Below are 25,047 nucleotides of genomic sequence, written 5' to 3'. Positions count from 1 at the left end.
TTCTGAACTTCTATTTAACAGAAATATTTAAACAAGTAGACACTCATATGTTGATGGAGTTTGGGTGTGTTGTCCCCTCCAAAACTCATGTGGAAATCTGATCCTCAATGTGGAGTGTTGGAAACTGATTGAGTCATGGGGGCAGATCCCTCATGAATGGATTAATGCTCTCCCTGGGGGAGGGGGGATTAATGAGTGAGTTCTCGCTCTGTTAGTTCCTGCGAGAGCTGGTTGTTTAAAAGACCCTGGCATCTTCTCTCTCTCTCTCTCTCTCTCTCTCCCTCCCTCCTTCTCTCCCTCTCCCTCCCTCCCTCCCTCCCTCTCTCTCTCTCTCTCCCCCCCTCATGTATGCCCAGCAGTAGGGTATTATAAAGTATGAATCATCCTAGAAATAGATTCAACTAATAACAGAGTGAGATAGCTGTATCTATTTCTTTTCTTTTTTCTTTTTCGCAGTTATATAACTTTGACAATCAGCTGTTAGTTCTTATCCACAGTGACTGTCTGCAGATTTTTGAAAGTGGTAACAGGTACATAGGTAACCAAAATATAGAGCTTGTTTGGTGAATCTTCATCCTCATTATATTTTCTGGACAATCACACAAGGACATGGTATGGGACATTCCTTGTTCTTTTGGCCCAGACAGCTTTGTTAAGCCTGGTATCAACGCGCACATCTGGAGTTCCCATCTCCCCTATGACAAGTTTCTGGATCTCTCTGAGTGCCCGAGGGGCACGCTTCTTGAAACCCACTCCATGGATACTCTTGTGAAGGCTGATGGTGTATTCTCGGGTCACCGCCTCATTGATGGCAGAATGGCCCTTCTTATCACCGCCCTTCTTTGCAGGAGCCATTCTGCTAGGCCCAAGTTAGAAAGGAAGAGCCAGCTATATCTATTTCTACTGAACCAAAAAGGTGTCCACAATACACTATTGAGGAGTAATAAAGCAACTCACAGAAAAGAATGCATAGCAGGATTCCATTGAAAAAGCACAGTGTGTGTGTAAATACACGTGGGTGTGGACATATCTGAGGAGCTGTAGTGTAAGTCTGTTTGGCCCAGTACCTAATAATGATAGCTATTGGGAGGGTCCTCTGCTAGAGCGAGCTGAAGGCTTCAAGATGTTCCCCCCACCCCACCCCCGCCTGGAAGAGGGCAGGCAGGGGCTGGCAGCTCTTTTCAGACCTGGAGATATTGAAATTGTATCTTGGCATCCCTCCACTAATATATAATATATTTATAAATATGTATACTTATATGTGTGTATAGATATAGGTACTATAAATATATAGTATATAAGTATGACATATATAAATATATGTACAATTTTGTTTTCTGAAAGAGCAAGCTTGCAGCCTGCTGAATCTTCTCTGAGACGGCCTTGCTTGTTTATTGAAAGGACAGACGGAGTGCATCAGTGAGGGAGCAGTGAAGAAATGAAGCATTATTTTAAGCAAGAAGGGATTTAATACAGGAAATTAAATGTTAACAAAAAGTGGACACTAGTTTCCCAGGATGACTCCCAGCAGGAACGAAAGAGAACTGGCTCCCTAGGAGAGCCACGACTTCCAAGGCCTCCCCTAGTACACTGAGTTCCAGACACACCCTGTAGCTGGGATCCAGGGATAGAAAGCTGGCACTGATAGTAGCTGTTGCTGCTGCAGCTGCTGTAATAGCCTCTAATCCCCTAGGGTGGTGAAGGGATATTGGAGAACTGTACAGAAAAGCCTAAGGTTTCTGGGACTTTGTTTCCTAGCAGGAAGAGCTGAAAGGGAAGGCAGAGGACCCCTATGTCACTTCCACTTTCCAAATCTCCCACATCCTAAGTTACACTAACAACATAGCCACAGGAGAGCATGGGAGGTGTCATTTCTGTATCTCCAGCTGGAAGGGGGATAGAATGGAGATAGAGAATACCAGTTTACATTATCCACCACACAGATAATGCTATTAAATGGCCTGGTGAAGGAGGGCTGGTCAGATCTCACTTTTATCCCCCATCCACAACCCCCTGAAAAAGGAGAAATTGCATCTTGGTATCTCTATTGCAAGGTTATTACGTTGTGGCTGTGGTGAAGAGAACAGATGCTGATATCACCTGGAACTCTCTGCGAGGCAAGAAGTCCTGCCACACTGCAGTGGGCACCTCTGCAGGCTGGAACATCCCCATGGGTTTAATATACAACCAAACTGGGTCCTGTCGATTTGGTGAGTGTGTTCTGGGAGATGTTGTGGCAGTCCCTGCTCTGTGCCTGTGCCTAGGTAGGGGAGAAATTTAGTTCGGTGAATGGCAAACGATGCCATAGTGGGAGGTGGAGCCAAGAGCCTGACCAGAATTGCAGGCGAGACTCACGTCTCTTGGAACAGGTCCTCTCCTTTCTCCTCACCTCATTGCTTCTGAGGGGAGTGCCCTGACCCAGAGGACAGATCTCAGAGAAATAGCTCCATTGTGAAACCACCTGGGGCTGCAAAGCAAGAATGGGGTGTGTGTTGGTGCACACGTGTGTGGGTGTCTGTTGCTTTCACATGTAAACCAAATTGAATACTTTCTTCATTGAAACTCTCCCACCAGTAAGTTCTTGAGTGCTGAATCTTCACGTTCATCCTTGTCTCTCTTAGATAGTCATATCAGCTGCACTTTGCCAGCACCTAAAAGGTGAGCTGCTTGGCTTTCCCCAGCTATTTGACCAGCCACCGCCCTGCATGAACCCTGTTACCTGCTCTCTTGTGCACCTGAGCAGCTGAACATGCTGGGAGAAAATCCCAGGGTGACAGAGCGGTTCAACTCACTGGAAATGCTCTGGCTGCTGGCCTCAGTGCACCCGCAACAGTATGAGCACCCCCTGTGTTTCTCTGCTCTGCCCCAACACTTCCCAATAATCATCCTAATGTCCTCTTTGTCCACACACCTCAAACCCACACCATCTACCAACGTTTCTCAACAGATGATCTCACCTGCACGTGCAAGAGGCAATTGAAACCACCCCCCTCAACACCCCCTGCCGAAGCTGTGGGTCTCCTGATGTCATATCTCCCCAGCCAATCCCTAGACCTGCACTGGGGTGCCGGCCACTCCCTGGTTCCCCTCCACAGTCTCATACCCTCAGTTATTACTTCTCCCTCTGGTATGGTATAGCCAACAATTTCTTTCAACATATAAACACACCCGATGTCTTCTATTTTTAAAAACCCCCCTCCCTCTTTCTCCCCCTCTTTTCTGCCGGAAGTCTTACAAGCGTTGTCTGAACCATTCACCCCCACTCACTCTCGTCTCCCTGCCATCTGGCTTGTCCGCATCACCCACAGGAAGAATTCTGGTCGAGGCCACCAGTGGCCTCCATGTTGCTCAGTTGAAGGGACATGCTCCAGTCCTTTCCTCCTGACCTCTCGGCAACTTTTCCTCAAATCGTCTTAACACACTATTTCCTGGCTTTTGTGGAAACACACTGGCTTGGTTTTTCTCCTGTGCCTACAAGGTCCCTGGTTCCCAATCTGGTTAAGAAATGTTTGAGTTGCTTAAAGTAACTTTTTCCCAACCTAAACCCAATCGCCAGCCACTCGCATCCATGCCTACAGTCTCAGTTACAATCTGAAGGAGTGTTACCCATCCAAGCTGGGCACATAGTAAGCACTAGATAAATGTTGGCTGCTATCATTATTATTAACATTATATCTGCGTGTCCATAACTGTCAAATTCTTATCCCTAGCACAGATCTCTCCTGACCTCCAGACGTGTATATATTGAACTGCCTATTTGATGTATCTAGTCAAATATGTCAAAAGCACATTAAGCCCATCCTGTCCAAAACTGAATGCATCATCCCTACTGAGCCTGGTCCTATTCCAGAACTATGTGGCTTGGTGGAGGACCCCACAGTCCATCCATCCATTTGCCCAGCTGGAAACCTAGCTGTCATTATGCACATACCCATCCATCGTCAGTGATGTCATTTTCACTCGTTCCACCTGTTTCCCTCTCCTTTGCTCTACTCTAGCCCAAGCTGCCCTCATCTCCCCTGGACTACTGCAATCGCCTGCCACCTGAACTCCACATTGCCCTAGTTTCCATCCACCCCTCTGCCAGGCCAATCTTTGGAAAGTGCAGGTCTGAATATATCCTACCCACTACCCCTGGCCTAGCATTGTCTAGAAGCTTCAGAGGCTCCCCATTTCTCTAAGGATAAAGAACAAAATCTACACAAATGTGTGAAAGGTTGCATGTGATCTGGACCCTGCCCCCTACACAGTCACTGCCTTTCACTCAGTGGTCCAGCCCCAGTGGCCTCCATTAAGCTCTCTGTGCCCTCTTCCCCTCTACCCATCACTTGGGTGGCTCCTACTCAGTCTTAGTCTCTCTCTTGAGGCTTCTCCCTGACTCCCAGGTCTATAGATGTCTCCTTTATCTGCAGCCTCATGGAATCATAGTCTTCTTTCCCAGAGCAAGGGGGAAGTACGAATTCACTGGTGTGGTTACTTGATCTCTGTCACTCCATGAGCTTCAGATTCCACAAGGGCACGGCTGTGCCTGGTTTCCTCATCGTGGTGCCCTGGAGCCCAGTGCAACGCGAGGTGGCCGCACTTCTCTAGGCCCTTCCTGGACTTGAAATCAAGGTGACAAACCTTGTAAAGAAGAGCCAGGGCAGCAGAGATGAGAAAGCATGTGGTATGGGTTCAACCATCCAGGACTTCCATTTCGTCCACTCTCTTAGGGTTGAAATCTGTCTGCTCTTCGGCACCTCTGCCCTGTGCTAGGATGGGATGGACTTCTGGAGTTCACAGACCCTCGATCCAACTTGAGCCAGTTCCCCTCTACTTAACTCCAGCTGGAGAAAAGTAGATTAAACTGTTTTTTAATTCCACAAGGTTCTTGTTTTTAGTGACAGGTTGCTAAATAACGGAATGTGTCTTTCATCATTCCGGCAATTTTAAGGACAAAATCTGAGGCTTTCTTGCTAACACAGGCAGGAAGAGCTGACCTCCAGTTGTCCTTCCTCACAGATGAGTTCTTCAGTCGCAGCTGTGCCCCTGGGTCGAATCCTGATTCCCGTCTCTGTGCTCTGTGCAGCGGCAGCAGCAATCCAGCCCACATGTGTGCTCCCAGCAGCCACGAGAGATACTACGGCTCCAGCGGGGCTTTCAGGCAAGTAGTGTCTGTCTCCACCTTTCTCTTTGCATCGACCCAGTGAACTTCTTGTCTTCTCACCTTTTTCATCACCCCAGCATCTGGGTATCTCATGTAGAAGCCAAAATAAGAACTCAACTTCAACCCCTTTCTAGGGCACTCTCATGCACACTCAGCTGACTCAGGGCACCTTAGGGCACCTGGGGAGGAGCAAGAATGATGGCTGCAGAGTCACAACCCTGGCTCCACTTTTGCCACTCTCTTCTGTGTGATTGTGGACAAGTCATGGAATCTTTCAAAGCCTCAGTTTAAAATCACAGGAAGATCATCAGACACCTTGCTTCTTATACCTACCTGATGAGTATGCTTTGAAAACAGATATTCCTGGGCTCCTCCATTCATTCAAAAAATATTTATGGAGCATCTAATATGTGGCAGGTGCTGTTCTAGGTAGAGGGGTTCTAGCAGCCAACAAGACACACGCAGTCCCTGTCCCTGCCCCCCAAACCCTGCCTTGTGAGGAGAGGAGGAGAATAGTCATATACATAAAAGACAAGACACTTTCCAACTCTAAGTGCTACAGAGGAACCAATGGAGGTGGTGTGGCAGTGACTAGTTTTAGAAATTTTGGAAAAGGTGGTCAGGGAAGGCCTCAGCAGGCAGGGGAGCCATGTGAGCTGAGAATTAAATAATGAGAGGGAATCAGGTCTGAAAAAATCTGGAGGAAGAGTAATCCATTAAGAAGGAACAGCAAGGAGAAAGCATGGGGGGAGGGGATGGAAAAATCATGCTGTGTTGAGGCTAGAGAAGGTCCATGGGCTGGAGGGTGGAGAGGGAAGGGATCGGGTGTGTGACCGGCTGGGGCAGCAGGCATTGTCTCTATCTGGGAGCAATATGGGCCTGGCTAAGAAAGTAAATTTAATTCTAGGTAGGATGGGTGGTGCTGGGAGCTTTGAGGCAGGAGGGCCATGTGTGTGAATTAGAATTGTGTGGCTGTTGTGTGGACAATTTGTGAGGGTCTAGAGAGTCCTTCTTATTCATAGACGCCAGGCTACTACACCACCAGACTACTTTGTCCTACCCTCTCCAAAGTTTTGTCTCTTTCATAAGCCACACATAAATTACATATTTTCACAGATCTGCAACAATGTATGCTGAATGTTAAACCTAGGCTGAAATCGCTTAATTTTTCTCTACCTTGGAAGGAGTATTGGTATTAGGCTCTGTGGTCCCGTTTTGACTAGTAAGATAGTATTACAGAGGACTTAGAATTGTTGTTCTGTTCAGAACCACAACCTCCTCTCCTTCCAAAATGAAGATGAACACACAAAGAACAACCTTAGCTTCACATCTTATTCTCCTCTTACCTCCTGTCTCTTTGCTCTCTCTAGTTTCTTGACTCCTGCAGCCATTCGCTCCTGATGACCTGTGATCCCTCGATCCTGTGAACTCTCCCCTGTTCTCACACCCTCCCCCTTGTCCATTTCCCTCTTTGTATCCAGCCAACCGTGACCAACCGTAATCTCATTCCCCTGCACAACCCTCACCTCCTGGCTAAACCACTACGGGGTGCCTGCACTTCCAGGATGGCTGGATTCCCTTTGACGTGATGAGGACCAAGCTCACGGGAGCCACTTCCCCACTCTCCTAGAAGACGATTCCTCCCTTCTCCTCTTCTCATATCTCCAACACTTCTTCTCCATCTATCATACTTTTGTTTCCTATCTCTCCTGATAAAATTAAAGCAATCAGAAGAGAAATTCCACAATGTCCCACTGCCACACCTACCCACATGCCAGTGTCTGTGCCTGTACATGCTGCCCTCTCCCTCTTCCTTGGGGTGGCCCGGCTGCCTCCCAGCTGAGCCCAGTCCTGCACCTGCCTCGATTGCCTCTCCTCCAGCCTGTTCAAGGGTGTTGCCCCAGCAATTTTCCCTCTTTCTCCTGTGTTATCACATTTCCTTCTCTACTAGATCATTTCCACCAGCCTACTGACGTGCTGCTATTTTTTTCCATCTTAAACATAAGTTCATAAGTAAAACCTCTTGATCTCACTTTCCTCTCTAGCAACTGACCATTTCTCTCCTTCTCTTTACAACAAAATTCATTAAAGGAGTTAAATATCCTTGATCATTCCCATTTCTCTCCTTTCAAACTCCCCAGAACCCAGTTTAAGAATCTCTTCACCTCCCCCATCCCCACCAGTGGGGTTGGTTTTATTATGGTATTTCAGTTATCTGCAGAAGACATATCTCCTTATTGCTGGTACATGGGCAGACCTCTACCACCACATTTCCCAGTGTGGTCCAACGTTGTCCACCACGCAGGTGAAACTACACTTTTAAGTCACCAGTGACTTCCGTGTTGCTAAATCTAAAGGCCAGTTCTTAGTCCTTGCATTACCTTATCACCCAGCATCATCGGCACTGCTGATCCCTTCCTCCTCTTGAATATGTTTTCTTCCTTGGTTTCCAGAACACCACACTCTTGGATTCTCTCCACCCTCTCTTGATACTGCATCTCAGTCTCTTTTGCTGGTTCTACCTCACTTCTCCAAGGTCTACGTGTTGGTGTCCTCCAGATCTCCATCCTTGGAATTCTTCCCTCTTCATGGCCATAGCCTTGGTGGTTTTAGCCAGTCTTAATCCGTCTATATGCTGACAATTCCCAAATTTGCATTTAAATTCCGAAGTCTCCATGAAACTCCACACAAAGCTTGAGACTTCTATATCCAACTGCCTACTGGTTATCTCCCCTTGTATTCCTAATAACCATCTCAAATTTAAATGTCTGAAACCGAGCTCCTGAAATCCCATACCCTCCCAAAGTGGTACCTCCTGCAGTCTTCCCCATTGCAGTTAAAGGCAACTCCATTTTTCCTTTTGAAAAAAAATTAAATCCTTGCTGCTATCTATGCCTGCCCTTGTTCTTCACACCCCACATCTGATCCATCATCAAATTATGTTGGATCTCCCTTCAAAAGGTTTCCAGAATTGATCTCACCACCCATCTCCACTGATACCATCCTGTTTCAAACTATCATCATCTCTCTCCAGATTTTTACATAGCCCCTTAACAGGTCTCCATGCATCTATCTGCCCAGTCTCTCTTCCCCACAAACACATCGGCCAGAGTGATTCTGTTAAAACATAAATCGAAGCATTATACTTCTCTGCTCAAAGTCTTCCACTGATTTTCCATACCGCTCAGAGTAAAAGTCAAGGTCCTTCTTTGATCTATAAGTTCCTTTATGATCTGGGAAGGTCCCGCATGACTTCATCTCCCACTTCTTTCCTTGTTGCACTCTCTGCTCCAGCCATCTTGGCATCCCAGTGATTGCTTAAAGATATCAGGCACACTCCTGCCTCAGGGCCTTTTCACTTGCTCTTACCTGTCTGGAATGTTCTTCCTTCTCATATCGTCACAGTAGTTCCCTCATTTTCTTTTGGACTTCTCAGAGAAGTCTTTCCTGGCCACTCTATAATTTCACGCACACACACACATGCTTGCCAATATTTTATATCCCTGTTTCTTGCTTTATATTTTCTTTAGCATTATCACTCTCTAGCATACTACGTATTTTATCTACTTAATTTGTTTCGTATCTCTTTTCCCCACTAAAATGAATAAGGACTCCTTTGGTTGCAAGTGAGAAGACCTCATGTGTACCAGCTTATGCCAAGGGGAATGTTTTAACAGGTGCTCTGGAAGCTCCCACCTTGTAAGGGCTGAGACCTGAGTCTCAGGAGCCAGCCAAGATGCTTGAAGGGTACTTTTGCCAGGTAAAATTCAGGACATTAAGTTAAATAAGAATTCCAGATAAACAATGAATGACATTTTAGTATAAGCAGACATACTCTGTTTCTCCTTTCTGTCTGTCTTGCTCTCTTTCTGCACATCTGCCTCATTTTTCTCTTTCCCTGCAGGGTGATTTTCTCAGTGTCTCAGTCTACATGGAGGGAAATGTTTGTGACCAGCAGTCCCAGTATTGTCACAGCTCCTCAGTCATAAAGGGGCAGGCAGATTGTCTGCCCTGTGTAGGTGAAAGCTTCCTGCCCACACAATTCATGCAGTGAGTCACGTTGAAAAGTTACAGCTGACTCCACTGTGACCAGGTGGACTGAGGCAAGCTGGGTAAAAGGAGCTGGCTTTCAAAAAGTAGCAATGCTTCTTGAGGGGCCAAATGAGAGCCAAGAATTTTTAATATAAAATTGTACAAAGGGAATCTTGTTTTCCTAGCTACAAAAATCGCATTACTATACTAAAATAATCAATACAGGATGGTTTAAGTGCAACAATGACAAATATATAAGTGGAAGAGAATAGAGTTCCAAGAGAGATTCATGGGCATATTGCAATTTGGTCTCTAACAAAAGTGACATTTCAAATCACTGGGGGAAGGATGAACTTGAGAGACCAACCAAAATGAGTCCTGAGAACCGGCTCTGGATGTGGTGACCCTGGGGGGAGCACATTGAACAATAAGTTAGCCTGGGAAGTTGGACTGGCAAGCCTCAGAGAGGGTGGTGTAAGGGGTGCTGATGATAAGTGGGTCAATTCCTTTTAGGTGCTGGATGAGTGGGGAAGAGAGGCTCACTCCTGGGGGGCAGTGTGGGATCAAGTCAGGGTTTATTGTTGTTGTTTTTAAAGAAAAGACATGTAAATGCTGATGAAAAGACTCTAGTGAACAGGGAAAGTTTATAATTATATGAGAGAAAGAGCATAACTATCACGAGAAGCTCCCAAGAGTGTGGGCACGGCTGGGATGCAGAGCCCCTGGTGAGGACATGTTTGCTGGGAGGGAGCCCGTCCCTCCCCGCTGCAGCTGGACTGCAGGAGAAGCGCACTGCAGACAGGCTGGCAGAGCTGGGAGGCGTGCTGAGAGAAAGCCACGTGCTGATTTCTGAGTTTTCTCTGTGAAGGAGGATCATAAGTCAGAGCTTGTGAGTGTTGGGGAGGGGGATGTGAGAGGCAGAGGTTTGTAGAAAGTGAGAAAACATTTTGAAGTCATTGCTCTACAGCGTAGGGAGGTGGCTGTCTAAAGCAATGGTTCCCACACTTGAGCACGAATCAGTCTCTTGGAGGGCTTGATAAAGCACAGATTGCTGGGCCCCACCTCCAGAGTTTCTGATCCAGCAGGTCTGGGGTGGGGCCTGAGAATTTGCATGTCTAACAAGGTCCCTGGGGATGCTGATGCTGCTGGTCTTTAGCCTACAACTCTGAGAACCACTGGCCTAGAGTAGAGAAAGGAAGGCGGGAACGCCCAGGTGAAGTTAATGATCAGGAAGCTCTCTTTCTGCCTACCATGCCCTGAGGTGCACACACAACTAGGTAGGACACATGATCATGCTCATTCAGGACTGGGATTCTATGAAGGGGGCATGAGGGAAAGAAACAGGGCGAGGGAGCTTAGGAAGCTTGAATAGGAGTAATAGATCCTAGCTAGGTATAGAGGGACCGGAGACAGAAAGACAGCTGGAGAGGTGCTCCTGACAATTAATAGCCATGGCCACTGACTGAAAGACATAAACCTGATTTCTAATGTGCTCAACATTTCTCTTAATGAATGCACCCTGAACACAGAGAAGCACTTTTCATGGGGTTAAGGGTAAATGAATGTTTAGTGATGCACACTCACTTTTACTAATGCTGAGAAGATGGATGAGTGTAAAAAAACTCCTTCAAAATCACACCTTCCATGCTGATTTTAATCTCTGAGGTTGGGAGTTTTGATCCAAACAGAGAATCATCCCTTGGGTATCCCTGTTAATAGGAGAACACAAGCACCTCCTCTGGAGAAATTGATCAGTATTTAAAATAATGATCCAAACAAAGGTTATTCATAATAGAAACTAAATAGGAAGTTTTCCTTTTCTATTATGCTTTCCCCTCTAATTCCTAGGGATAGCCAGGCATTACAGTTGCTTGGGTGGAAGTGTTCAGAGTTTGCGGAGGGGGATGAGCCTCGGGGTGACTCCGTCTCAGTGTCTCTCCCTCCCACTCCTGTTTATCCCCCTCGCTGAACTGACCCTCACTGTGCAGGTGTCTGGTTGAGAAGGGAGATGTGGCCTTTGTGAAGCACTCCACGGTCCTGCAGAACACTGATGGTATGTGCCCATGCTGTCCTTTCCTGCCTTGGAAAAATCTGAGTCTCTCATGTGAAGTCATCCCCTCACTGCGCAACTGAGGAAGGTTATTAGCCCTCTCTGCAGTGACGTAGGTCCTAATGTTTTTAATTTATGGAATGAGAAAATTCTTCATATCTGGTTAGACTTATGAGGTTGGCTATAACACTGGCCTTGAACCTAACTGACAGACATACAGAGGCCACAGTCGTATGAGCATATGTGATTCTCTGGACTTACAGGCTTCTGTATAGATTCTGGGCACATGTTTTTGTCAGTGCTCTGTGCTGAAAAATATCTTGATCTTCTCTGTGGCTTGCATTTTTGCTTACTTAATGGTGTCTTTCATGAACAGATGTTCTTGATTTTAATATTGTTCAATTTAACGATATTTTCCTTTCTGGCTAGTACTTTTTTTTTTTTTTTTTTTGGTTGCTAGCAGGAAACAGGGATCAAACCCTGGACCTTGGTGTTAACACCATGCTCTAACCAACTGAGCTAGCGAGCCAGCCCCTATGGCTAGCATTTTTTTAAGGCCTGTTTAAGAAATCTTTGCCTTTAGCAGTACTGAAAAAGCACTAACCAGAAAGGTTATAAATTTACGAGTGCATGAATTTTTCTCTTCTGTTTCATTTAAAAAGCTTTATTGCTTTGTTTCTCTACATCTCTGTGACTCTCCCTGGCACTGGTGGTTGGTCTCATGCCCCCAGTGAGGGCACCTTGACCAAAGCCATCAGCTGTGGCTGATTTACCTTCTTTCTCTCCCCAGGGAAGAACCCTGAAGTGTGGGCTAAGGATCTGAAGCAGGAAGACTTTGAGTTGCTGTGCCTCGATGGTTCCAGGAAGCCTGTGACAGAGGCTCAGAGCTGCCACCTAGCTGTAGTGCCAAATCATGCCGTGGTCTCGAGGAAAGACAAGGCCGATTTTGTTCGCAGAATACTCTTCAACCAACAGGTATGGGCACCCAGGGCTTCCTTTTCCCCACTCCCCCACACCCTGCAACTGAGTGCTCTGTTGGCCTGCAGAGCTGCACAGACACACCCCAGCCCCTCCTCACGTGCTTTCTCTCTGGGCAGTGAAGCCTGATTCTCCCAGCCCTGACTCTGATTGCAGCAGAGAGGTGGCTGTGTTTCCTTCTTGCTCTGCAGCTGTCTAGCATATCCAAGTGAATTGGAAAAATGTCAGGCATGTGTGCACCCAAAGTGTCTTCCTGAGACCCACTCGACTCTGAGCAGATTCTTGGCCCCTCTTGGGCATGTTCAATGGCTCTATGACAGTTAACCCTTTCTCTCTTCTTCTGACACAGAAGTAAGGCTCAGTGCCTTGCACAGTAGGCTGAGCTATATTTGTGAAAAACAGAATGGTGGTTGCTCTCCCTGACCCATGGGTGGATCCGAATGTGTTTCCTCAACCTGGGCAGACTGAGCACTGTCTTAGGCTTTGTAAAAGTTAAGGAGCAAACAGACAACTTATGATCTCCACAGGCAGCCAACAAAAACTGATCTTACGTAGTAACAGGCTGCCTAAATCAAGTGATTCTAAAGAAAACCCAAAGCCTCCTCTGCCTTTTTCACTAGCATACCCCATTTTTGGGGGTTCCCCAAATGAGAAATCCATGTCTCAGCATATGCCACCCACTCGTCCGAGTTAAAAGATGACAACCAAGGGAAGGCAGGCAAAATCTGAGGCTCTCAGTTGTGGACTTTTAAAAGGGCAAGTCCCACGTGGGACACACTGCCATCTTGGCCACAAGGGAAGTGGACAAAGAAAGAGAGGAGAGGGAAAAGAAGAGATGCGGATGGTTGGACACCTGGGGCAGATCCAGAGAATGGAAGAGGCAAGGTAGCAATGGCTGCAGGCAGCAGGAAGCCATGCAAGTATAACCCAGAAAGTTGAAAACATTTGGTAGTGGTTGGCGAAATAGCAATAGAGCAGCAAAGAGAGCTTTTCGTATTTACCACTTGTTTTATGTACATTGTCTCACTATTTGGTGGTGTTATCTCCATTTACAGATGAGTAAACTGAAGTTCACTAAGCTCAGTAGAGAATTTTCCTAAAGTCACACAACGAGGAAAAGACAGGGCCTGGATTTAAACCCAGAAACCATGCTTTTTGCCATTTTACTACAGTGCCTCCTACACTGCTGCTGTGTCCCAGGTTTCCCAGAGTGGGAGCTGAGCTCAGGTCTTCTAAAGAAGAATACACAACCCAATGCTTCCTGGAGCCCATGGTCACTCACTGTCTGTCTGTCTGTCTCATCCAGGAGCTCTTTGGAAGAAATGGGTTTGAATATGCGATGTTCCAGTTGTTTGACTCCTCAGCCAAAGACCTGCTATTCAGTGATGACACGGAATGTTTGGCTAACCTTCAGAACAAAACAACTTATGAAAAGTACTTAGGGCCAAAGTATCTGATGGCTATTGCTAACTTAAGACAATGCTTAACCTCTGGTAAGTAGAATGAAACACCAAAGAGAAATAACATGGGGGTCAAGGTAAACATGTTTGTATGAAGAACTATCATGTGCCAAGCCCTGGGTCAGTACTGATAGGAACACAAAGAGGTGGAGGACTTGCTCCTTGCCTCACAGGAGGGTTCAGACCCACTGATGAGGCCACTCAATTAAACACTATAAGACACTGTCTGAAAAAATGGCTCAATCATTTGAAGGAGACAAGGAATGCAATAGAACTTGAGATCACTGAGGAATTGAATTTGTTTTCATGTGTATTTCCATTTTTGCTAATAAAGTGAAAATGTATGCATGTGAGCACTTCAACATAGGGAGAGAGCTTGGGAAATGACCAATATACAAGTATACCATGCACAGAGGACCAATTTTCAATGGTTTTGAGTAAAATGTTCAAATAATAGAAACAAGTAAAGCATAGATAGCACTATAGTAGATCCTTTCTAACTGTACATATTTTAGGAAGGCATAGCTACCTCAAAAAGAAATAAATTGGAGAAATTAAATTAGAGCTATTATAATCAAATTGTTGGGAGTGTGCCTGAATTTTTGTTGAATTTTATCACATGTTAGAAATGATGAGAGCAGGAGGAAAGGAAAACGCAGGTATTTAAGGACAGCACTAGGGCTGGCTGCTTAGCCCAGTTGATTAGAGCACAACCTTATAGCACCAAGGTCAGGGGTTCAGACCCCCATACTGGCCAGTTGCCAAAAAAAAAAAAAAAAAGGTAGCACTTATATCAGGAAAAAGAATGTGTGTGTGTATTTAAGAAAATCTTTATTAACTACCATTTACTCTTAGAATATAGGAACAGAACCATGTTTAGTAAGCACCGGCAGTACCCAAAGGTCTTTCTGTTATGTTACGCTTCACAGAACTTCTGGATGCCTGCACATTCCATGGAAATTAAAAACTAATCAAGATGGGCAATCGCAGAGATGTTGGGAGCGCCAGTATGATGGGGCCACATTCTCACTTGTCTTTATGTGGAGCTGCATTAACATCAATTATCTTCAAAATTCTGTGTAGTAACTGATGCAAAAATTTAAATGAATAAAAATGATTGTGTCTTCTTCGAAAACTTCACTAAATGTTCTCAGATGTTTGGAGGAAAACTATTACTTCACACTGGAATTGTGCCTCTGAATTTAATATCTATTAAATTGTGCCTTTTTTTTTTAATAATTCAACAAGACTAGCTCGACTTCCCTCCCTATTCTTTATTTTACACGAGTCATGTAAAATAAAGTATCAAGGACTTACATAACAGAGACAGGATAAAGAATGATTTTGCATATTTTTCAAATATATTTTACGATTTATAATTAATAATGTCAAGCGGAATCAAACTCTTGATTCAGAGTAATTGGAAGATATTGAAATTACTGCAAAAATCCAATTCTACTTACCCTTTTACAGTCAACTTCCTGAAAGTATGATGTACAGTTATTTCTTCTAAATCAGTTTCTTTTCTTTTTTTCTTTTTGTTTTCAATCAAGCTTTTAATGAAAAGATCATAAAATCACAATTTATCATCACGGTACAGTAAGACTGAACACTTCTGGAGAGATCAGTCTCTGGTGAATCGCTTTTCTGTGACACTGGAGAGCTGCGTACCTGCAGCTCTGACCTGAATTTATCCAAACTCTAGAGAGAAGTGAACTCAATGTGATGAGTGACAGTGGCGGTGGCTAGTACAGGAGTGTGATCCTGGTGTCTCTCCCCTTTTCCCGGAAGGGCATAAAGTAGGACATGATCCCTTTTCTAGTTCCAATTAAACAAAACAGCTATAGCTTCATCCTACCTTCTCCCGCTTGAGGTATTTGCGAATGGGCCAGTGCCCAACCTGGGGCCCCTTAGGAGGGCAGGGGAAAGCAAGCGATGGGTGGGGTACAGAAAGGCTCCCCTCAGCACCTGGCCCCACAGGGTCCCACCAAGTGGAGGGGAGGAGACCTGAGGATCCTCCGTGGCCCTAGTGAAGTCTGTTATGCAGCATTATTGAAGTCAGTAAATCACAGCAGTAAATAGTAATGTGAGGTAGGGGGAGGAATTCCCAGTAAAATATTAAAGTGGGGTGACCGAATCTGGGGGCATCCTAGGAAGGGGGTGCTGGGCGGCCTCAATTCCCAACACTCACACCCACACCCTGGGTTGGAATGTCAGACTGAGGCTCTGGCTAGGTCCCTCCGCTACTAAATCAGTTTCTAGCAGAGATTTTATGACATATATTACCATAGTTCCAACCTGTGGTGGTGCCTCAGTGACTATTGTTGAGTGGGAACCTGGGTTACATATTGTTAAAAGTCAGATTTATGAATGTGGACTTTTGCTTCTGCCCGAGAAAGAATAGCCGGCACAGGACTTGCCCTCCTTCCATGAACAGCTAAAAAACTGGACAAAATATATGAAATAACTGTTTACAAACATTGGACAATAGCAAGTGCACAACTAGGATCCCTGAAAGAGGGAAACAAAAGAGGCAAGCAGAGGATGACCTTACTTTCTGGCTGGAGGAACTTTCCAGATCATGGAACAGGGAGGGGGAACCCATGAGAGCCTACAGCACTGAGTTGAGGAAACAGAGAGAAAAACTCAGGGACGCCAGGGTGATTGGAATGTGTAAGCATGAGTAACAGAAAGGATGGAACTTTGCAGAGAAAACCCTACAGAGATCTGTATAGGAGTGTCCTTGAGTCTTTGGCCAAATACCAATTACACATGTGTAGAATGAAATTGAAATTTGTGAGGTTAGCAAAAGAATAATAACTGTGAGAGACCTATAAGCTGAACAGTTCCCAGAGTTCACACAGGGCCAGAAATCTTTCAAATTTCTACCACCCAGAGCGAAGAGAGCCCCCAAATCTAATACTCAACAGCGTAGCATACCTGTGTCCAGCAATAAATGAAAAAATAACCAGATACACAAAGAAGCTACAAAACGTGACCCAGAGTCAGGAGCAAAATCAATCAATAGAAACACCTAGAAACCACAGAGATGATGGTATTCAGACAATGGACTTTAAACACTTCTTATCAACATGCCCAAGGGTTTAAAAGAAAACCTGAACATAGAGAAAAAGTGTAATGTTTAAAAAAGAACCACCAGTAAAAATCTACAGCTGCAAAGTTTGTGTTTTTCAAGGAACTTCTCTGTTTCATCTAAGTGGTTGATTTCTGCCATAGAGTTGTTCAAAATATGTCATTATTATTTTAGTACTTACAGGACGTGTAGTGATATCCATTCTTCCATTCCTGATACTGGTGTTTTGTGTTTTCTCTTTTTTTCTTGATCAGCTTAGCTATAGCTTTATCAATTTCATGACATTTTTTGAAGAACAAACTGTAGGTTTTATAAATTTTCACCATTGTTTGCCTATTTTCTGTTCTGACCTTTATTTTCTTTCTTCTGCTTACTTTTCATTTAATCTGCTTTTTTCCTTAGATTCTTAAGGTGCAAACTTAGATCAATTATTCAGAACATTCTTCGTTTCTAATATAAACATTTCAAATTATGAATTTCCTTCTAAGCACCGCGTTAGCTGCATCCCACAAATTTTGGTATGCTGTGTTTTCATTATCATTTGGGTGAAAAAAATTCTAACCTTCTCAAGATTTCTTCTTTGATTTGTTGATTTTTTTAAAAGTTATTTTTAAATTTCCAAATATTTGATGATTTTTCAAATATGCTTTTGTTATTGATTTCTAATTCAATTCCCTTGTGGTCAGAATACATTCTCTGACCACAAGGGATTTAAAAAGAGATATAACTCCAATCCTTTTAAAGGTATTGAGCTTTTTTTATGGCCAGCATATAGTCTATCTCAGTGGATGTTTCATGGATACTTGAAAAAATATACATGTATTCTGTAATTTGGGGGGCACGGTGTTCTATGAGTAACGATTAGGTCAAGTCGGTTGATGCTAATGTTCAAATCCTGTGTTGTGATATCATTTCTGTCTATTTGTTGCATAAATTACTGAAAGAAAAGGATTGAAATCTCCAACTATAAGTATGGATTTGGTCATTTCTCCTTCCAATTCTTCATGTATTTTGAGGCTCTGTTAAGTGCATATATATTTAGGATAAATTGGATTTATCCATGGATCGATTTCTTTATCATTGTCAAATGTCTGTAGTTGTCTCCAACTAACACTTCTCGTCCTTAGGTCTACTTCATTGGATATTAATATGACTGCACCACCTTTCTTATGATTAGCGTGTGCGTGGTGTATTGTTTTTCATTCTTTTACATTTAATCCATCTGTTTCTTTACAGTAAGTTGGATTTCTTACAAAGAAATATATATATAGTTGGATATTTGTTTTTTAAAAGTGTGAGTTTTTCGTCTTTCAAATGATGTGTTTAGTTCATTTATATTTAAAGTAATTATTTAAATTATTTAAATTATTATATTTGTTTTCTATTTGTCTCATCCATTCTTTGTTCCTTCCTTCCTCTTTTTCTGCCTTCTATTGGATTAATTGAGTATTTTTTGGATGCCATTTTATCTTCTCTGTCTGCCTTGTATTTGTCTGTTTCTGTTGCTTATGACAAAATACACAGAACTGGGAAATTTTTAAGAAAACAACATTTATTGCTTATAGTTTCAGAGGTGGGGAAGTCTAAAGTCCAGGGAACATAGCTGGTAAAGGCCTTGGTGGTGGTGACAGTGATCCAGGGGTCTCACAGAGCAGAATGGTGGAGCACAGAGAAGGATAGCTCCTCATGCACTCTCCTTTTAAAGCCTTTGAGACCACACCCCTGACCACCATTATTAATCCATTCACTCTGAACCTAATCTACTCACCTCTTCAAGGCCCCACCCTTCAATTACCATAACAGGATTTCCCACCCTCAACAGTTACAGTGGGGATTTAAGCTTCAGTGAGGTTGGGAGGGCATCCAATCTATAGCAGGCCTATTAGTTATTCTTCTTTGGTTTTTTTAATATCTTCTCCAAGGTTTGCAATATGCATCTTTAGCTTAACACAAGCTCCAAATAGTGTTATACCACTCTGTGTATAACGTAAGACCCTATAATGGTACAGTTTCACTTTCCCCAGTGAAATGCTAATAAACTTTAAACAACCAGATCTTCATGGTGAAAAAGACCCTGATTTGTAGCATTTTCCAATTTCATAGAGTGAATACTCCTGCCGTGGATGATTTCAAGCTTCCAAAGTGATGTCAATGAATGCAGAGTTGAGAAGAGATGGCACTCCACTGATTCCCACTTTTCTCCTTGTGCTCTTATCCTCACACGTTTTACTTCTCCATATATTAGAAACTCCACAATACATTTTTTATTTTTACATTGAACAGTCCATTTTAAAGAAATTTTAAAATGAAAAATAAAATCTTCTAAATATTTATTCATGCCTTTACCATTTCTGGTTCTCTACATACCTTTGTGTAGGTCACAGATTTTAGCTGTTTGGCGGACACATTGTTCTGGCATATTTTCATTGTAGAGATGTTATTTTGTTCCTTATTCTATGTTTTCTTATAACAACTTTGTATGGGATTTGACTTTGGTATTTTCTATTGCTCAATTTTAAATTAAATTAGGTTTCCCAAATTTTTAGAATAAGGCTGCTTTCAAGAAAGGTTTCCTAACTTTACAAAGCTCCCTCTTCTGTTGTTTTGTGCAGTGTTCAAAGACGTGGCAGCTTGCTCTCTAGGTTTCTCAGTTTTCTTCTCTCATTCACTTTTGTCTAGATCTTCTCTTTGCTTCATTGTTGTTGTCTCTTCCCATTCAATTTTGATTCCACTTCCAGCAGTGTCTCCTGCTCCATATTGCTCCATGCTCTATAGTCCTTTTTATTGTGGAACCCCTATAGTTACCCAGTGGTGTAGGAGGTAAAATCCTCCCAAGTTCATCTGCTGTTCTCAGATTGGTCTGTCATATTTTCTAATAAAACACCTGTTGCTATGTTGGGGTCTCCTGTTCCTACATCCTTCAAATGCTGCCCTCTTTCTCTCTTCTCTCTGCACAGATACCACGACCTTGTAGGTCTTGTAGCTGTTGGTGACGTGGTCCACTTACTATTATTTGGGGGCTTTGAAGGTAATTTTTTTCTAGTATATTGCAATGTTGTCTGTGGGTTTTTGTTTTTGCTGCCTAGTTGTTTTCTCTCTCTTTTTAATATGGAGATTCAGAGAATTTTAAAAACTATGCTGCCACCACTGCTACCATCTTCCCATACCTTTGGGTATATTTAAATTTCTATTTGGATCATTTGTCTTCAGCCTGAAAACTTCTGTTAATATTTTTTTGGAGTTTACATCTTCTGCAGTAAATACCCTCAGCTCTCGTTAATCTGAAAATGTTTTTGTTTTTTGTGCATTTTCGAAGGATGTTTTGTCTGGAATTACAATTCTAGGTTGACGGTTTTTTTCTTTCAACACTTTAATAATGTTTTTCCATTGTCTTCTGGCTTCCATTGTTTCAGATAAGAAGTCAGTTGATTTCTTATGTTTGTTTCCATGCATATTATGTCTTTTTTAAGATTTTTTTCTCTTTATTACTGGTTTTCATCACTTTGGTTATGATCTAAGTGTACTTTTCTTTGTGTTTAGTTGCTTTGGGTTTGTTGAACTTTTAGATTTGTGAATTTATAGTTTTTATCAATTCTGGAAATATTTTGGCCATCATTTCCTTACATGCTATGTCCTCCCCTTTCCAGATTTCCAGTTATCTATATGTAAACCCACTTGATATCAGCCCACAGGTCACAGAGGCCTGCTCTGCTTTTCCTCTTCATGCCCCAGCTTTTTTCCTCTCTATGCTTCAGTTTAGATGGTTTCTATTACCTTGTATTGAGGTTCACTGATCTTTTCTTCTTCAGTGTCTAAACTGCTGATAAGTTTACCCAGCCATTTTAAAATTTTACATAATATATTTTTTCACACTAGAAGGTTCATTTGGTTCTCTTGTATACCTTGCATTTCTTTTCTTATCCTATTCATGTATTCCTTTATATCATTAAATAAATACTTAAAGTTTGTCTCTGTTAATTTTATTATCTCTGTTTTATCTGGGTCTGTTCCTAATGGCTAATTTTCCTCCTACTTATGGACTACATTTTCCTGATTTTCTGCATGACTGATAATTTTTTATTGGTTATTGGACAGTGTGATTATTATGCTGCTGAGTGTCTGAATTATGCTTCTTTAAAAAAGTATGAGATAGGGATTATTTTCTGGCAAGTTAATGTATTTGCAGATCAGTTTGATTCTTTCAAATTGTATATTTAGGCTTTGTTTGAGTGGATGTGGAATAACCTTAACTCTAGAGCTAATTTGGCTGTACACCTAATGTGTGGCCTTTCTTGGTTCTTTCCTGAATGCTGTATGTGTCCAATAAGGTCTTCCCACTGTATCTGGTCAGATCTCAAATCTCTTCTAGCTCTGTAGATCTCCAAAAGATGTTCAATTTATTGTTCCCCAACAGTTGCTCTTTGTCTAGCCTCATGCAGTCACCCTCTTCTCATACACAGCTTAACATATAGCTCACAATTCTTGTGGACTCTATGCAAGTTTTTGGATATCTTTCTCTGCATAGCTCCCTCCTCTTCAGAACTGTGTCCTGTAAATTCTGGTTCTCCCACATTCCCCTAACTCTGATCTCTGCTCCTTTCACACAGTGAGACTGTCATGCTCTGCTTGGATTACCTGTCATTCTCTGCTTGGTTTTCCTGTCCTTGTGGTTCTGAAAAGTGCTTCAAGACAGAAAGTGAGTGGAATTGTAGAGCTCACTTCTCTCTCTCCTCCCAGGTTTTACAACCTGGTACAGTCAAATATCTGAAAACAGATGTTTAAAATCCTTGACTAATTTTCTACTCATTTATGATGAGAGGGCTAGTCCAACACCCATTACTCTATCAAGATTGGAAGATGAGGTTCTCCTAGTAGCTTTTTTGTGTGTGCTCTATTATTTCTTTTCTTCTTCTTCTCCTTTTTTTTTTTTGTTTTTCTTTTTTCTGTGGTCGCTGGCTTTGTGCTCAATTTCAATCCAGGCATCTTGCTTCCAAAGCCAACAATCTTAGCTTTCACGCAGGTTTCCTCCCAGTACACTATATATTCTTCTGGTGAGCAGATCTGGGAATGCACCTAAAAAAGGCCAGACACCTGGGTTATGACTCATATAAATTGGGCCCCTGTAGCTTTGAGGATCTGGAGTCAGAGGAGCACTGGTCTAGCCTAGGGAAATGAAAAAGAGTGATGGCTCCAAAGTAAAACCCTCAGAAACTGCCCCTAAGTCCTGAGCTACTGTCTTAAGCTCTTTGTCTACCCAGTGAGCTACCAAGTTGACTCTCCCAGTTTATTTAGCTGCCAAGGCTGAAGAAGCCAGCAGCAGGACCTTTCCCCAGCCTAGAACTCGGTCCCAAGGAGAGGAGAAGCAGTAAGGGCCCATGGCTCGGGAGCTTCCAGCCCATGGGTTCCAGAGCTGGGGCCTCACTCTTTCTGGGAATGGCATTTTCATATCTGATCCTATGTCATCTCCCTGCAGGCTGCCCCCAAGAAGTCATAGGCATGCCTATCCTTATGCTGGGGCTTCTGGAAGACTCTCCTCTAGAGTTTCACCTGCTGAAAAGTGCTCAAGCTCTGTTGCCCAAAGCCTTAGAGACTGCTGGCTCTGATGGGCTTGAGTTTCTGCCATTAGTTTCTCCCACCAGGAGAGCCAACTTTACAGTCATAAGTGGCACATACCTGAGGCAGAAGCCTGAACACCCTGGTCCAACAGGGGTCTTTTGCTAGCACTGGGGGAGAGCTGTCAAGTACTCCCACCACCACTTCCTCTTAATTCTGACAACTTGGAAAGAAGGCCAGAGCAGATAATTAATGTTTAACATTTCGAGGTACTAAAGGACCCCTTGAGGGTTAGTAAAACCCGGGACTCTCACCCTTGCACACTCCCTTTGTGTGCAATTTTTGTGCATTTATGGCTCCAGTTCAGTGATTCTTCTGCAAGCTCACACCACTCTCCCCCAGATGGTTGAAGGGTGGGGATGAAGGCTTATTATTCTGTTTTTAGGTAGATGCTACCCTGTGGTGCTGGTAAGTCCTGTTAAATTACACATATAAATAAGTTGCATATATTTATATAAAAGGCCTACATGTGGGGAATATTTAGAACAACTAGAAGGGTAAAATTATACAATAGTAGAAACGAATAATTGACACCATTTGTTTGCAAATCTGGATAGGTCAAAGGTTTACTTTGGACAGCTGAGAAACCAGGTGGACTTTAATCTCTTTCCATGGAGCATGAGGACATTAAACAATAGCATTTACTGTGGGGTCAGTAGAGGGATCAGTGGTCTGTTTGTTTGGGCCCCAGGAGCACTGGACTCTGCTCACTGTAATCAGCCATCTCTCATGGGCCCACCTGAAGATCCTGGGACTTCAGATCTCTTGGTAAAAGAGAATGAGAAGTAAAGCCATGAGTAAAAGAAGCAATGAGAAGTAAAATCCCTAAATAATCTAGGAAGAAAACTTAAATGACACAGGACAGTGGGGACAGCTCAAGATATTTAATCCAAAGTCCTATGTTCTAGCCTTCCCCACCCTGCTGGGTGGCCTACCGGTTATGTCCTCTGGCTGGGCTATTTTTCTATCTGTAAAATGAGGTCACTGCACTAGATGGTCTCTCAGGGTGTGTTTTGCTGAAGGGTCCAGTAGCAATGGCAGGAACCATAAGGAAGTCACACAAAGTCACTTCATTAATTCACTGAACATGTATTATGTTATTCATTCTAGGTGTTATATAACAATGATAGTGGTTATTGCCATCTGTTGCCAGCTGCTACATGTCAGACAAGGCGCCAGCACTTCAATAGCAATGAGAGTAATTTTCATAATGACAAGGTAGATATTTGTATTCCTATTACCAGTGAGAAAATGGAGCCTAGGAATAGATAAGCAGCTTCTAAGTGTCCTAAGATTCAAATTTCAGGAGTCTTTGACTCCAATTGCATGCCTGTTTTATTATTCTGCAGATTACATGTGATAATATTCAGACTCTGTCTTTAAAATGAAAAGGAGAATAAAAGGAGGGCGCAAGTAACTGCTATGTAGAGAAAAAAATGCTGCCAGGATCTGCCTGCCCTATTCTCCATGATGCATTGTCTAGGATCTAGTGGTCAGCACCCTTGCAGAGCCCCTGATGTAGTGAAACATGAGGGGCTGGACTCAGAGGCCTCTGCATACAGAACTTAAAGGGGGAAGATGTTGGTCAGTACACAAATAATGAGAATAATAATGTTCTGGGTACTGCACTAGGTGATTCACTTTACTAATTTAGGTCACACAATAAGTCTATAAAGTAGGCATTATTTTCATTTTCTGGATGGGGAAACTGAGGCACTGAGAGATAAACTAACTTGCCTAATTGACTGTCCAACTTGAAAGTCTTAATGTATAGAAGTGAATGACCAAACCAGCTTCAGTGGTGTTTTCAGTCAGGGGGACCCAGGGCAGTGATCCCCTCTTGTCCTAATCTTTGCAGTTGTGATCCCCTCCTGTGTTTACTTAATGCCACTTTCTACCAACACTATGTTCCTTCTTTGCAGATGATTTCCAAATTCATATCTGGGAATAAACTCCACTTCTGGGAGAAAACTCCTGTATCTGAGATTCTTCCTTTATTTTAAAATCCATACTCTTTGTCACCTGGTGCCCTGGCACAATTTATACCATGCTCTCAAAATTCTCCATCCTTCCACTCCCAATCATTCTACTTTGTCACCTGGCAGAGTGGCCTCTGGAGTAAGGGACTGAAGCAGCACCTGTGACAGATTTTGCCTCTTTCACAATTTTGCCTGAAACCAGCCCTGCCATGGAGTACTAAACTGTGCCCTGGCCCTGACCTCTAATCTCCTTCCCATCTTTGCCAGGCCTGTCCAGGTATCCACTAAACAGCGTTCCAGAGAAGACCAGCATTCCTGCATGCCTGCCTTTGATCAGGGACTTTCCTTCCTTTACACGTGAGAGTTCCCAGAGTCCTCTCAGCTCCAGGGTCGGTGCCTCTCCTGCTACAGTGGCCTAGGAGTCAGGTATGGCTGGGTTAGGTTGAACATTGTATTGATGAGGGAAAGGTCTTCTTAGCAGGCTCTTTTGCTCATAAGGTGGATATCTCTGGCTTTTAAGGTGAGGATAAACAGCCCCCAGTCTCTCCCAGGGGTGACAGAAGAATGACAGAGTTGAGGAAAGGGAGCCTGTGGCTTCGTCACACTGAAGACACTGACATCCGTGGTCAGTTGCTGCTCCCTTCCACACACACCATCCTGCTGTCATCCTTTACGGAACCGTGTGCACTGAGGAG

The 25,047-nt window shown here is 43.4% G+C and overlaps 1 protein-coding gene and 1 pseudogene across 2 annotated transcripts in view; one reads left to right on the top strand and one right to left on the bottom strand.

Moving 5' to 3' along the window:
* Positions 1-14,630, top strand: part of LOC134390555 (inhibitor of carbonic anhydrase-like) — a 35,843-nt gene extending 21,213 nt beyond the window's left edge. For both annotated transcript variants that reach the window (XM_063114036.1, XM_063114037.1), the window contains exons 12-17: positions 2,055-2,210; positions 5,002-5,143; positions 11,167-11,231; positions 12,019-12,203; positions 13,513-13,699; positions 14,596-14,630. In XM_063114036.1, the coding sequence (XP_062970106.1) occupies positions 2,055-2,210; positions 5,002-5,143; positions 11,167-11,231; positions 12,019-12,203; positions 13,513-13,699; positions 14,596-14,630 (770 nt within the window). The remainder of the gene's footprint in view (positions 1-2,054; positions 2,211-5,001; positions 5,144-11,166; positions 11,232-12,018; positions 12,204-13,512; positions 13,700-14,595) is intronic.
* LOC134390556 (large ribosomal subunit protein eL31-like) lies at positions 481-879 on the bottom strand (annotated as a pseudogene).
* Positions 14,631-25,047: the final 10,417 nt, after the last annotated feature.

This window comes from Cynocephalus volans, chromosome 11, assembly GCF_027409185.1.
Source record: "Cynocephalus volans isolate mCynVol1 chromosome 11, mCynVol1.pri, whole genome shotgun sequence".
NCBI classification, from domain to species: domain Eukaryota; kingdom Metazoa; phylum Chordata; class Mammalia; order Dermoptera; family Cynocephalidae; genus Cynocephalus; species Cynocephalus volans.
Note: the sequence above shows the minus strand (reverse complement) of the source record. Positions and strands in the feature narration are given on the sequence as shown.